At 41.4% G+C, this 14,246-nt stretch overlaps 2 protein-coding genes across 2 annotated transcripts in view; one reads left to right on the forward strand and one right to left on the reverse strand.

Annotated features, from left to right (window-relative positions):
* daam1a (dishevelled associated activator of morphogenesis 1a) overlaps positions 1-10,111 on the forward strand; it is a 29,146-nt gene extending 19,035 nt beyond the window's left edge. Inside the window, exons 15-25 of the mRNA XM_058398197.1 lie at positions 137-244; positions 3,563-3,657; positions 3,989-4,073; positions 4,624-4,730; positions 5,043-5,131; positions 5,407-5,575; positions 5,668-5,775; positions 5,854-5,914; positions 6,137-6,268; positions 7,685-7,855; positions 8,085-10,111. Of these exons, the coding sequence (XP_058254180.1) occupies positions 137-244; positions 3,563-3,657; positions 3,989-4,073; positions 4,624-4,730; positions 5,043-5,131; positions 5,407-5,575; positions 5,668-5,775; positions 5,854-5,914; positions 6,137-6,268; positions 7,685-7,855; positions 8,085-8,294 (1,335 nt within the window). The 3' untranslated portion in view covers positions 8,295-10,111. The remainder of the gene's footprint in view (positions 1-136; positions 245-3,562; positions 3,658-3,988; positions 4,074-4,623; positions 4,731-5,042; positions 5,132-5,406; positions 5,576-5,667; positions 5,776-5,853; positions 5,915-6,136; positions 6,269-7,684; positions 7,856-8,084) is intronic.
* Positions 10,112-10,134: 23 nt separating this feature from the next.
* On the reverse strand, positions 10,135-13,177 carry LOC131358850 (G-protein coupled receptor 135). The gene has a single exon (XM_058398231.1). It carries the CDS (start codon positions 12,892-12,894, stop codon positions 11,563-11,565), a length of 1,332 nt encoding a protein of 443 aa, XP_058254214.1. The 5' UTR covers positions 12,895-13,177; the 3' UTR covers positions 10,135-11,562.
* Positions 13,178-14,246: the final 1,069 nt, after the last annotated feature.

A 14,246-nucleotide genomic window follows, 5' to 3' on the forward strand; every position in this document is an offset into this window, starting at 1 on the left:
TCTGACATAAACACTGACTCTGATATCAACACTGACTCTGATATCGACACCGACACTGACTCAGATTTTGTTATAAACATTCCCCTTTCTCTAAACCCCAGCACTCAGGACATGTTGTTGTGTTTGTGTCCTGTAGAACAAGCTCGATGGAACTCTGTGGACGGATCTGGACGACCTCCGAGTTTATAAAACTCTGGACCTGGAGGACATTGAGAGAATGTTTTCAGCCTATCAGAGGCAGCAGGTATGTGACGTCATCCTTTAACAGTCAAAACTATCTGGGTCGGAAAATATTGTGCTGATGAACGTCTCAAACCCGTTAACACTTCTGTTAGCAATTATCTCATTTATTCAGCAAGCAAACAGCAGACGCATGCAATCAAAATAAAACTCCACTCTGCTCTGGGAAACACTCGCCTTCTTCCAGTCAGTATGTTACCCAGATGCTTGTTCTGCCATGGGTTCTTTAGTTTGTGCCATAGTGTGTGTGTGTGTGTGTGTGTGTGTGTGTGTGTGGTAGAATGTATGGCCTCATGTTTATAGAGTGTGTGTCATTTCGTCTTTTTTTCACAATGTGGGAGTTTTTATTGTCGAGGCAATACAAGGCAGCTGGTGTGTTTAAGATTTATTACACACACACACGTATATATCTGTTACTGGAGAGCAGACATTAAAAGTGGAGAAAAAAACTAATATTAATGATTAATAATAATATTATTCATTTTCATCTTGCTGTCATTTGGAGCTTTTATACTGATTTGATCCCAAATTTTTAATCAGTAATTAGTTACTTTATTAGTCTAATACACAAAATAATAATAGAATAGTGTTCTAATGATGAATGTTAAGATACATATGTTCAGCATTCACTTTCCTTTCGGTTTGTTGTTTATGATAAAATATGAAGCAAGCTGAAATCTGTTCCAGCACATCACGAGAGAATTTAATATTTCAGTATGAATATTAAACAATATGGACCCCATTTAAACAGAAAAAAACATTTTTTTTGTGGTCGCACACCATCATGTAGTTCAGATTCAGAGTTTATCCTTTAAACATGTTTGAGAATCTGGAGACTGATCTTTTCTTTCAGCTGCTTGTCTCTTTTCATTAGAGAGGCCACCAAAATATTTGGAAGAAAACCAAAAGTTTCAGTGAAATTTTCAGATGAAAGTTTTCTGCATTCTTCTTAATAAATATATTTACATAACTGTGAACGATCTACATGTGTAATGTTAGATAAGCGACTCATACATTTATGCTATTAAACAGAAATCTAAACATTGCTAGTGCAGGATGGAGGAAAGGGGGCGGGGCTTCCACAGAGGGTTTGTAAAACCTGTGTAAATGTTGATCAGCTCGTTTTTATTCAGGAAAAAAAGACATTTAATTGTAAAATATTTAAAGGACAGATCCTGAGTTTAAGGACAGAATTTGTCATTTAAATATTTTATTTTGGTATTTTCTCTTTCACCTCACACACACCTTCAATACCCACAGACTCACAGACTCATAGACCCAGAGACCCACAGACCCACAAACCCACTGACTCACAGATCCACAGACTTACAGACCCACAATCCCACAGATTTATGTACCCACAAACTCACAGACCCACAGACGTACAGAGCCACAAATTACAGACCCACAGAATCACAGACCCAGAAACTCACAGACCCACAGACCCCCAGACTCACATACTTACAGACCCACAAACTCACAGACCCACAGATTCACAGACCAGTGGACCCACAGACTCACAGAACCACAGACTTACAGACCCACAAACTCACAGACCCATAGACTTACAGACTCATAGACCCACAGACTTACAGACCCACAGACTCATAGACCCACAGACTTACAGACTCATAGACCCACAGACTTACAGACTCATAGACCCACAGACTTATAGACCCACAGACTCACAGACTTACAGACCCACAGATTCATAGACCCACAAACTTACAGACTCATAGACCCACAGACTTACAGACTCATAGACCCACAGACTCACAGACCCACAGACTCATAGACCCACAGACTTACAGACCCACAAACTCACAGACCCATAGACTTACAGACTCATAGACCCACAGACTTACAGACCCACAGACTCATAGACCCATAGACCCACAGACTTACAGACTTACAGACTCATAGACCCACAGACTCATAGACCCACAGACTTACAGACTCATAGACCCACAGACTTACAGACTCATAGACCCACAGACTCACAGACCCACAGACTTACAGACCCACAGATTCATAGACCCACAAACTTACAGACTCATAGACCCACAGACTTACAGACTCATAGACCCACAGACTTACAGACTCATAGACCCACAGACTTACAGACCCACAGACTCATAGACCCACAGACTTACAGACTTACAGACTCATAGACCCACAGACTCATAGACCCACAGACTTACAGACTCATAGACCCACAGACTTACAGACTCATAGACCCACAGACTCACAGACCCACAGACTTACAGACCCACAGATTCATAGACCCACAAACTTACAGACTCATAGACCCACAGACTTACAGACTCATAGACCCACAGACTCACAGACTCATAGACCCACAGACTTACAGACTCATAGACCCACAGACTCATAGACCCACAGATTCACAGACCCACAAACTCACAGACCCATGGACCCCCAGACTCACAGACCCACAAACTCACAGACCCATGGACCCCCAGACTCACAGACCCACAGACTCACAGACCCACAAATTACAGACCCACAGAATCACAGACCCAGAAACTCACAGACCCACAGATTCACAGACCAGTGGACCCACAGACTCACAGACTTACAGACCCACAAACTCACAGACCCATAGACTTACAGACTCATAGACCCACAGACTCACAGACACACAGACTTACAGACCCACAGACTCACAGACCCACAGACTCACAGAACCAAAGACTTACAGACCCACAAACTCACAGACCCATAGACTTACAGACTCATAGACCCACAGACTTACAGACCCACAGACTCATAGACCCACAGACTTACAGACTCATAGACCCACAGACTTACAGACCCACAGACTCATAGACCCACAGATTCACAGACCCACAAACTCACAGACCCATGGACCCACTGAATCACAGACCCACTGACTTACAGACCCACAAACCCACAGATTTATGTAACCACAAACTCATAGATCCACAGATGTACAGAGCCACAAACCCACAGACTCACAGGCCCACAGTTTCACAGACTCACAGACCCACAGATTACAGACCCAGAAACTCACAAACCCACAGATCCACAAACCCACAGACTCACAGACCTCTGGTGTAGTCAGATTCTTAGAGCTGATAGGTGTAACCTCTGTAGCTATAGCAAGCCCGAAAGAAGTGTGTGTACACAACACTGACGAATTTCTGACTCTGATCCTGACACTAAAGCTGACTCTTATTGTGCCTCAGGAGTTTTTTGGTGCCACAGTCAGTTTTTTTCTACAAATCCTTGACATTACAAGTAACACATTTACTTGACCCGCATCCACATGTCTCTGCAGAAAGAATCTGATGATGACGCAACTGTAAAGAAAGTGAAGGAGCTGTCGGTCATCGATGGACGCCGAGCACAAAACTGCAACATCCTGCTGTCACGGTCAGTCTGACCTCAACACCTTACTGTTCACACACTAGTTTTACAAACTGAAATAAAGTCTGATCAAGATAACAAAGATTTAAAGGTATTATACACGCTGTATAATTATAATAATCATAATAATAATCATAACCGTAATATTTTGTTATTATTATTATTATTATTATTATTATTATTATTGAATTACTTATTCAATAATTCATAATTGTATTATTATATTAATATATTTAAAATGTGTAATACAGTAGTCTGTTGATTATAATATTTGTTATTTTATGTTATATTTATACCACATATATACATCTTTACAAATAAAAAAAATTGTACACAGGTTAAAGTTGTCCAACGATGAGATAAAGAAGGCCATAATGACCATGGACGAGCAGGAGGACCTTCCCAAAGACATGCTGGAACAGGTGAAGAACATCAACTGATGCTGATCTGCTGTTAAAGGCGGTTTTTATTCACATATCTGAGCATAACACGTTTAAAGTTTAAAGGAGGATTCGTGTGTGTGTGTGTGTGTTTGTGTGTGTGTGTGTGTGTGTGTTTGTGTGTGTGTGTTTGTGTGTGTGTTTGTTTGTGTGTGTGTTTGTGTGTGTGTGTTTGTGTGTGTGTGTGTGTGTGTGTGTGTTTGTGTGTGTTTGTGTGTGTGTGTGTGTGTTTGTGTGTGTGTGTTTGTGTTTGTGTGTGTGTGTTTGTGTGTGTGTGTGTGTGTGTTTGTTTGTGTGTGTGTGTGTGTTTGTGTGTGTGTGTTTGTTTGTGTGTGTGTGTGTGTGTGTGTTTGTGTGTGTGTGTGTGTGTTTGTGTGTGTGTGTGTGTGTTTGTGTGTGTGTGTTTGTTTGTGTGTGTGTGTTTGTGTGTGTGTGTTTGTGTGTGTGTGTGTTTGTGTGTGTGTGTGTGTTTGTTTGTGTGTGTGTGTGTGTTTGTGTGTGTGTGTTTGTTTGTGTGTGTGTGGTTGCTCAGTTGCTGAAGTTCGTCCCAGAGAAGAGCGACATCGACCTTCTGGAGGAACACAAACACGAGCTGGACAGGATGGCCAAAGCTGACCGCTTCCTCTACGACATGAGCCGGTACACGCCCAATCCTGCAGCATGCCACAATCCTCAGTGCTGACACTAGACACTGCTTCTTCCCTGAATGTGCATTAAACCCTTTCCTTACAGAAATCTTCACCATAACAACAACTATATCCTTTAATATGGAGAACCCAAACCCTGCAGCATTCTTGTTTAATTCTGGTATAAATCTCTCAGTAAAGAGACAGAGACAAGCCGAGTCTTATAACTACAGACTGCTAGAGTATTAGAGCTCATTACGTTCCTAGTGAATGTTCATTATTGTGAGGAGGTGTGTGTTTTTGTGATCTCTGTCCGATCCCGCAGGATTAATCACTATCAGCAAAGACTGCAGTCGCTCTACTTTAAGAAGAAGTTTGCTGAAAGAGTCGCAGACATCAAGCCAAAAATAGAAGGTGTGTCTCTGCAGGAAAGGAAAGAACAGGAGAATTACAGCTTACTGATATTTTAATTATTCATTATTAAAATTGCCACCATTTACTTTTACTAATTAATTCATTTATCTGTAACTTCAGTGTTATTATAAAGTGTTGAGTACTGATGAAAATACCATGTAAAGGTTACAACCTAGATTATTAGATTATCAGAATATTTATTAAAACTTTATCAAATTCGCTTGGATGCTGAAGTAAAAGCTCGCATGTGAGAGAGTTGTGTTTTTGTTTTTCAGCTCTCCATCAGGCGTCCACTGAAGTGCTAAAGAGCCAAAACCTGCGCCAGCTCCTGGAGGTCATCCTGGCATTCGGGAACTACATGAACAAAGGTCAAAGGGGAAATGCGTACGGCTTCAGAGTGTCCTCACTCAACAAGATCGCTGACACCAAGTCCAGCGTCGACAAGTGAGGAGGAGAGCAAACAAAAACACTCTGACATCTCTCCTTCAGCATCCTCCCTGTTCAGCTCTGATCTGTGTGTGTGTGTGTGTGTGTAGGAACATCACTCTGCTGCATTATCTCATCATGATTCTGGAACAGAAATATCCCAAGGTGGCGCTGTTCAATAAGGACCTGCCGAAAGTCCCAGAGGCTGCTAAAGTCAAGTAGGTGCTTAGACACACTGACACACACACACACACACACACACACATTATGATGTTCCCTGTGTTTTACTCCTTTAGCATGACAGAACTGGAGAAAGACATTAACAACCTGCGCAGCGGCCTGAAGAGTGTGGAGGCGGTGAGTAACACACCAAGAGACAGATGTATAAAAAAAGTTTTCATTAAATTATTTAAATAAATATTTCTGAGATAAAATCATGTTTTTTTATGAGCAAAACTGGTGAATCACAGAAACACACAAAGTAAAAATTCAACATAAACCACCAGGTGACATCATTCTGATTTACTACAGCAAATAGCTAAAGCGTGTGTGTGTGTGTGTGTGTGTGTGTGTGTGTAGGAGCTGGAGTACCAGAAGAGTCGTCCCCTGGACTCTGGGGATAAGTTCGTGTCTGTGGTCAGTCAGTTCAGCACGGTAGCAGGATTCAGCTTCTCCGAGGTGGAAGATTCACTACAAGAAGCAAAAGAGATGGTAAAACTCACTACTGAGCTGATGGGGTGATGAAGAGAGGGATGGGGGGATTATTAGATGTGTGTGGGTGAATGAGAGATGGATTCATAGTGGTGGAATGATGTATAAACGATTGATGCAAAATGAAAGATGAGATACAGTTAGATGACTGAGAGGATGGATGAGTGATGGATTATTAAACTGAATTATGGATGGTTAAATGTGTGGATAGATGGGAGACTGTTGGATGCACAGGGTGATGGATGGGTGGATGGATGGATGAATGGATAGGTGTACGGGTGAATGGATGGGAGACTGTTAGCCACACAGGGTGATGGATGGATGGATATATTGATGGATAGAAAGATGGATAAATGAAGTGATAAGTGGATGATGAACTGATTAGGGATGGAAGAAAAATGCATGAGAGAGTATGGGTTTAGATCTGACCTTTTTCCCTGAGAATGTTCAGTGAGATGTGTGTGTGTGTGTATGTGTGAGAATCCTTTGTCTGTCTGTTATTAGTCACTGTTATGAGGATTTGAAGACGTTGCGTGTAATTGCGAGTGACATGCGAGTTTTTCTCACGGCTCTCGCGTGTGGAACTTGAGACGGTTCTTCATAACCGCGCTGCTTTCAAGGAGAAGTTAAAGCCTCTGAAATCCATTGTGTAGTAAATCAAACGTAAATCAGAACTCAAAGCTCACACGCTGTTTTATTGGGTTCCTCCTAGAATGCTGAAAACACACACACACACATTAACCGGGTCACTCACACACACACACACACACATCCATTTCAAAGCAGACTTTTCTCAGCTTGAGGAGCCACATGGAACAGATTTGTGTGCAGATTTGGAATTATGGGGTTTTTAGCGGGTGTCAGAAAGGAGAAGAGAAAAAAGAGAAAAAGAAAGAAGAGAAAAGAACTGATGTGTTTTTTAATGGAGGTGAAGACAAATTATTCACGCAAGGGAAAAAAATTCTTGTTGGTCTTTATTCATCTACCAAAATGTACATACAGTTTCCTTTTGTTTAAAACATGTTTAAAATATCTTCTACACAAAAAAGTGCCAAAGTTGTTGTGGACCCTATGCTAGTATTCGATTTGTTAGCAGATTAGCAGGGCATGCTAACTGTACTAGCAGTGTACCTTGACCAGAAGCATCTTGTATCTCTGCTTCTCAACATCATCTCCTGACCAGTTAAACACAGTAAAACTCCATGACACACTAATCAAACAAATCAAATTAATCAAACACCAGTGCAAACTGGTTGTTTCATCTACACGCCAGGCTTTTTATTAGAGATTAGCAGATTAGCAGTGCCACCTAAACATACTAGCTACAAACACGATCCAGAGTCATCTGTGCTACCTCTTTACAAGCTTTATTTTTCTATACGTTTAATGTGAGGTCACTATTCTCCTCTTTTTCAGTTCCAGAAGGCGGTGAAGATCTTCGGCGAGGAACCCAGCTCCATGCAGCCTGATGATTTCTTCGGGATTTTCGATCAGTTCCTGCAGGCGTTCGCTGAAGCCAAACAGGACAACGAGAACATGCGCAAACGCAAGGAGGAGGAGGAGCGCAGGGCTCAGAGGGAGGCTCAGGTATAACACTCTCACCACCTAGTAGTAGAGTACAGAATCATCTGGTGACTCCTAATGGCTTTTAGATACGTTCCTCTGAATATTGTCTGCCCTGCTGTTTCTGCTCACATGCTTTGGTTTTGATTTAGCTTAGCCAGTTGGCTAACAATAGGGGTGAGGGGTGAAGCAATTGAATGTGACTTTATAATCCTGATCTCTTTCTTGTTCTCTCTCTTTCTCTGTTTCTCAGTTGAAGGAGCAGCGGGAAAGGGAGCGGAAAGCCCGTAAAGCAAGGGAGAACTGCGAGGAGGACGGCGAGTTCGACGACCTCGTCTCCGCCCTCCGCTCCGGAGAGGTGTTCGACAAAGATCTGAACAAAATGAAACGCAACCGCAAACGAGCAAACACTCAGAACCTTGAGTCGAGCCGAGAGAGACCGGTCACCAAACTCAATCTCTGAGGAAAATTAGCACTAATGCTAAGAATTCATTCATTCATGGCAATAGACATAAAAAAGACTGTAAACTTTGCACTATTGTAGCCTGCTAGCTGAGCGGCTGATTAGCCATTCACGAGAAATAATCGTAAACAGAAAAGAATCTGTGAGGACATAACATAGCAGTGCAACTGGATTTTCAGTGTTAAAACTAATGTATGGTGCAGTGTGTGTTTTGGAGGAAAAACATGCTAATAATGTGCCATATGAACGATAAAGTAACCTTTTGCTAAAACGAACTGTTCTAGCAATGTTAGAACTAGCTTTATCTTATAAGAATAGTTTTTGTAGTATGGCGCTGTATTCGGGATGGAAAATGCGCTAACACCACCATCTGGTGGTGAAGTTTACGTATTACACCCTTATATTATCTTGAACTTAATTAATATATTTTTTTTATCTGAGGTAACAAAAAGCACACGAACTCAAATCTCATTTGGAAATGCGGACTGACTCGGTTTATATATGTGACAAAATGTTTTATCTCTCAGTTTTGGTGCGCTTTGAGTTTATTAGTGATTGTTAACAGGCACAAAATGGCGACCCAAACCCCTGCTTCTTCCAGCTCCAGCGAGTTCGGTGTCGGTGTGTTTCCTGCTCTGACTGACACACCTGATCCAGCTCAATCAGCTGATTAACACACACTTCACGAAGACAAAGCATGTGTTTAAATTGTTTTCATTTACAAATGAAGGCTTTTCTCACTAATGAATATTTCAGCAGCAACAGTGAAACCTTTCTTTCTCATTATTTAAGCCTAATAACAGATTTTTTAAAGTGTTGTTATGAAATAAAGACTGTAATAAAGGCTGGTGAGGAAATAATGAGGTTTTATGATGTTTCCCAGCATTAAATGTGCTGTATATACAGGTAAAAAGTATATGTTTACTTGAAAATTGCCAAATCGCTGTGATATAAAGGGAAGAAAACACTTTAGGATGTGTCGATATATCAATACAACCAACTTCTAATTAGAAACAGTTATTCTACTTCATCACACCTGTTAGCACAGGAGCCATGACGCTAACGTGAATGCTTATAGCCACCAACCGAGTTCATTCTGAGGTTCAGAGGAAGTGGCCAGATTCCTTTAACTAATATCCTGCTAAAAACTGGCTAAAATTTTGTGTCTTCAGAAGCAACATTTTGCAATAAAAAGAAATTGCCATAATAATGAGAGAAAACCATAAAACTGAAAGGAAACAGCTTACTAATAAACTCTGTGCGTGTGTGTGGATAACTCTACTCTGAAGGTGAACCCACGTGGCTTGTATATTGCGTGTATATCACTGTAATCTCTCTGTATGTTCATATCTGTACAATTGTAAGTAATTTATTAATAATCCATCTTTGTGTTCTGATTTTATGATTTAGGATTGTGTTGTTAATTCTGTTGAATGCTTTTATTCCCTCCAGTGTGCGGGTGTCCTTTTTATTTAAACCAGTTTTTGGTATGAAATGGATTAAAATGAAATAAATGAACCAAATCCATGAGCTCATCTGATTCGTGTCATGACGTCGGATCCCTGGAATGCCAGAGAGCCGCTCTTTATATCCCTCAGATGCTGAGCTGGAACTGAGTTTTTGTTCTGAATAAAGTGTCACACAGACATCCAGCACTTTAACAGAAATCTTTGGGAAGTACAGATTTGGCATTATAGATCTTTTTTAAAATAAGTCATTTAGGTTTGGTGTTTGTTATCCTTTACTGTGTTTATAGCTCCAGCAGAAAGCAGTGGTATATTTTTGACACCAGACAGAAGTTTTGGAGGGATTCAATACGAGCATGGAAGATTAATAAACACAGTTTATACTTTCTTGGATCAAAAGTCATCTTTATTGTGTAAACAGTTTCTCGTGATGTTGTTAATAGCAGTGTTCATCTGGAGTAGATCAGCGGACATGCTTGTGCGCACAAAAATACTATTTGTATATTAAATGTAAATAATAAAGTGTCTTATAAAGTGTTGAAAATAAAAAAAGAGCAAATGAAGCGCAGTTAATTATGAATACGCAAAGAATTCAGCTCTTGTTTAGACTTTTGTTTCTTAGTGCAATGAGGAAACTTTTCTGTTTTTCACATGAGGAAGGGAGATGGAGAGAATCATAACATCATGATGTGTTAATGACGTAACACTGGAATAGTGTAACAATGTAACGCTGTAACACTGCAGTGGTGCAACAGTGGAATAGTGTAACACTGAAACTGTGCAACATCGTAACACTAAAACCACAACACTGTAACACTTTAATAGTGTAACACAGAGATGGTGTAACATTGTAACGTGATGAAACCGTGTAACATTGTGATAGTGTAACAGTTTAAACACCTAAAGTGCAATCACATGACCAGATATGGCCACGCCCAATTCTCAGCCTTACATGTTCATATTGTATTAGACACAAACTGAGCAAATGATTAAATCTTTACAGTAAAACAAAAATAAGATTTTTTGGAGCTCATTTCTAGACACAGACATGATTCCGGTTTGAAATGTTCTTATTCTATATGCAGATAATTTCACCTTTTCAGAAGAAAATAAGAAGGAGACAGTTTTAAGCCATTATTGTAACACAGCTGCAGTTGTTGTACCATAATCTCATAATCAGATATAAAAGCAGGATGATTGGATATATATTCAGAGCAGAAAAATATTAGATTGGATTCAATTTAAATGAATAATTCATTTCTCTCTCTCCACCTTCAAAGCCACATAACTTTAATTTTATTCAGCACAGAAACACGGAGAGGTCTGATCTGTAGAATAGCGATGTAAATAACGATGGTGGATTTTGAGCAAAGAATTTAATTTAAGTCATTAAGTCACACCAGTTTTCGTCAAAGAAATTAGATTTTTTAAAAAGTTTTATTTTAACCACATTAATAGATTCTTTTCTTCTTTTAATGTGAATAATTTTGGCGATTTTTGTGTCATATCCGACCAACTGCAAATTTCAGGTGACTGCAGTTTTAAATGAAGAGGAATATTTAAAGAAAAACAGTGAAGTGTTAGGACCGTCCCACGTCTCCCCCATATTAAAATGGCATAGACCAAAATGTTAGGTCTCGATTCGTCCACAGTGTTGTGATGCGATTGCACGCACCCTGGTGTAGAGTTTGGCACTTCAAAAATTACGTAAACATTGATGTGAATGACATTTAAAACGCCAGTCCAGCTACTTATGCGTGTTTATAAACCATGATCCACGAGTCAGTGAGAAAACCGTCAGATCAGAGACTGGTGTTTGCCGTGTGGTGTTTGGGTTCGTGTCCGAGCTCGGTGGCCGTGTCGAGATGTGCGTCTGTGCAGAAGAACACGGCTGGGTTCTTGCACGCCCACATGGCCACTTCTCCACCGTTGGCCGGGCTTGAAGACGACACCCTGCTATTTCCACCAGCGCGTGTTCCTGTAATGTAGCGCTCTCGTATTGCGTGCGAGCGTGACGCCGTTCGTCTGCGCGTCCGAGTCTGCGCAGACAGATACGCAGCGACGTTTCTAGTCCTGTATCCTTCCTCACGGCTGCGACCCAGCAGCATGGAGATGTTGGGGTTCCTCATGGCATAAATGAGTGGGTTGATGGCACCGTTGGCCCACGCCATACACACAGCCACGGCGTCCATGGCCGGATTGAAGGCGAAGTTTCCGATGGCAGTGATGATCCCCATGAGGCAGTACGGCCCCCAGCAGAAGATGATGAAGACAATCATGATGAGCACGGTCGTAGCTGTCCTCATCTCGCTGTAGAAGCGGAGCAGGTGTGCGTATGTGGTGACGGGTCGCACCCGGATCTCGGAGAGACGCACAGTTTTGCAGATGTTGTAGTGGCAGAAGCACATAAGTGCAAACGGAAGGAGGTAGCACACGACGATTAGGGAGACACTGTACACCGTGCCCATGCGAGACGTCCCCGAGTGGAAAACGTACATGCAGTGGTAAAATCCACGCTTGTGTACCACAAGGTGTTCCGACGTCCGTACAAGGAGATACCACGGCAAGGAGAAGATCACCGCTGACAGCCAGACGGCCACCAGCAGCTGGATGGCCTTCTTCCTCCCGATCTTCTCCTGCGGTTGCCTGACGATGGCGTAGTAGCGATCAAAGGAGATGAGCGTCATGGTGAGTGTGGAGATAATTCCGAAGCAGGTGTTGAAGAACCCATTGGCTACGCAGAAACGCTCGCCAAACATCCACGAGCCGTCTTTACTGAACAGCATGATGAAGGAGAAAGGCAGGCAGAGCACGGCCGTCAAGAAGTCGGACAGCGAGAGGGACATGATGAACGCGTTGGTGACTGTCCTGAGCTGCCGGTGTTTGATGATCACGATCACCACGGCGGAGTTTCCCAAGCTGGAAAGCAGAAAGATGGCCAGGAGGAGGAGAGCCTGAGCGGCCACGGCTATGCCCCGCAGCACCGAGCTTCCCTCCGAGACCTCCAGCGGTGTCGCTCCAGATGTGCCGTTTACAGCTGTGATCTGAGGAGCCAGAGAACTCGTCCCCGTTTCCCAGATCAGAGCCGAGATGTTGTCCACCGCTGTGGTCATGGTGCTGATGCTCACATCCATTGGAGACGATCGAGGAGCAGCCACACGGCCGGAGAGGACTCATCCCTTTCACAATAATGTGCTGAGCTTCAGCCTGAGAAAGGAGACACTGGATTAAAAAATATGATTTAAAACCGTCCTCGGGCCACACATCCACCCCTGAGGAACCTCTGATGATGGACGAGGTCTTCTCAAACAGAACGTCTCCTTCTGCAGCCTCATCTTTTCTCTTTGCTCTGATAAAGAAGCAGCAGCAGAAACACGCTCTTATTTGTGCATGTTGAGATGGACATTGTGCAGCTCCCCTCCTCCGACTCTGCTCAGGGTTGCCAGGTTGGAGAACGACTCAACTAAAAACCCCTCCATGCAACTGATTTACTACTTCTACTGTTACTCTCTAATTACTAGTGTCCAGTGTACAGAATCTATTAATTACAGATGTATGATAAATACTGTAAATGTTCATATTTTTAATAATATAAACTGCATATTTTACTTACTCTGCATGTATATGAACTGCTAATTTAATTCATTTAAGGACCTTGTAACTTGGCTAAGCAATTTCTGAACAGATTCATTTCTCTGGAGTGTTTATGAGTGAACATCATCCAGCACGCAACTTCAGAATGAATCATATTTTCATTATAATATTGTTGGGTTTCTTAATAAATGAAACATATTGACTGTAAATGTGAGGTTAGATAAAGATGGGTAACGTCAGACATCTACTGAGTTTGATTGTGTTAAAAATATATAAAATAAAATATTTTCGGTTTTCAAGAAAAGCATTTCATAAAAAACAACAAAGCCAAACAAATGTGCAATTAAAAAATTCAAGCAAACAAACAAATAAGCAAATAAATAAAATGCTAAACGTTTTCATCCACGTCATTGAAGCGTTGTTTTAAATTTATTGAAAAAAATTAGGGGAACTATCCGGAACAACATGGCAACCTTCACCTCTTGGTCTTAAACGCTATGACGTAGGAAGTGTTACCATGACAACAAAGCTGCGTCTTTATTGGCTACGTCCAAGGCACCGTACTACTATACTCTACTGTACTCTCTCTGTTTTGTTTATAGAATAAAACACTGTATTTTTCCTGTACAAATATGTGAAACATACAATATTTTGTCAATATTGTTTTTTATGCATTTTGTTATGTATTTTTCCTATTGTCACAGAATCAATCAGAATCATTTACTCAGAACATTTGGCTCGGCACACCATTACGATTCGGCTCCCAGACGGTTCATTTCATTTCCCCAAGACAGAGTTTTCCAGTATTTCACCGCCGTGATTACTCTTTCTTCACGTATCTACTTGAACTTGTTTAATAAAATGTATATAATCGTAATAATCGTAATAATGT

The sequence above is a fragment of the Hemibagrus wyckioides genome, linkage group LG09 (assembly GCF_019097595.1).
Source record: "Hemibagrus wyckioides isolate EC202008001 linkage group LG09, SWU_Hwy_1.0, whole genome shotgun sequence".
Taxonomy (NCBI): Eukaryota; Metazoa; Chordata; class Actinopteri; order Siluriformes; family Bagridae; genus Hemibagrus; species Hemibagrus wyckioides.

What these genes read in the sequence shown, in the direction of transcription:
- LOC131358850 (XM_058398231.1), bottom strand. Translation starts at nt 12,894, where the DNA reads ATGGATGTGAGCATCAGCACCATGACCACAGCGGTGGACAACATCTCG.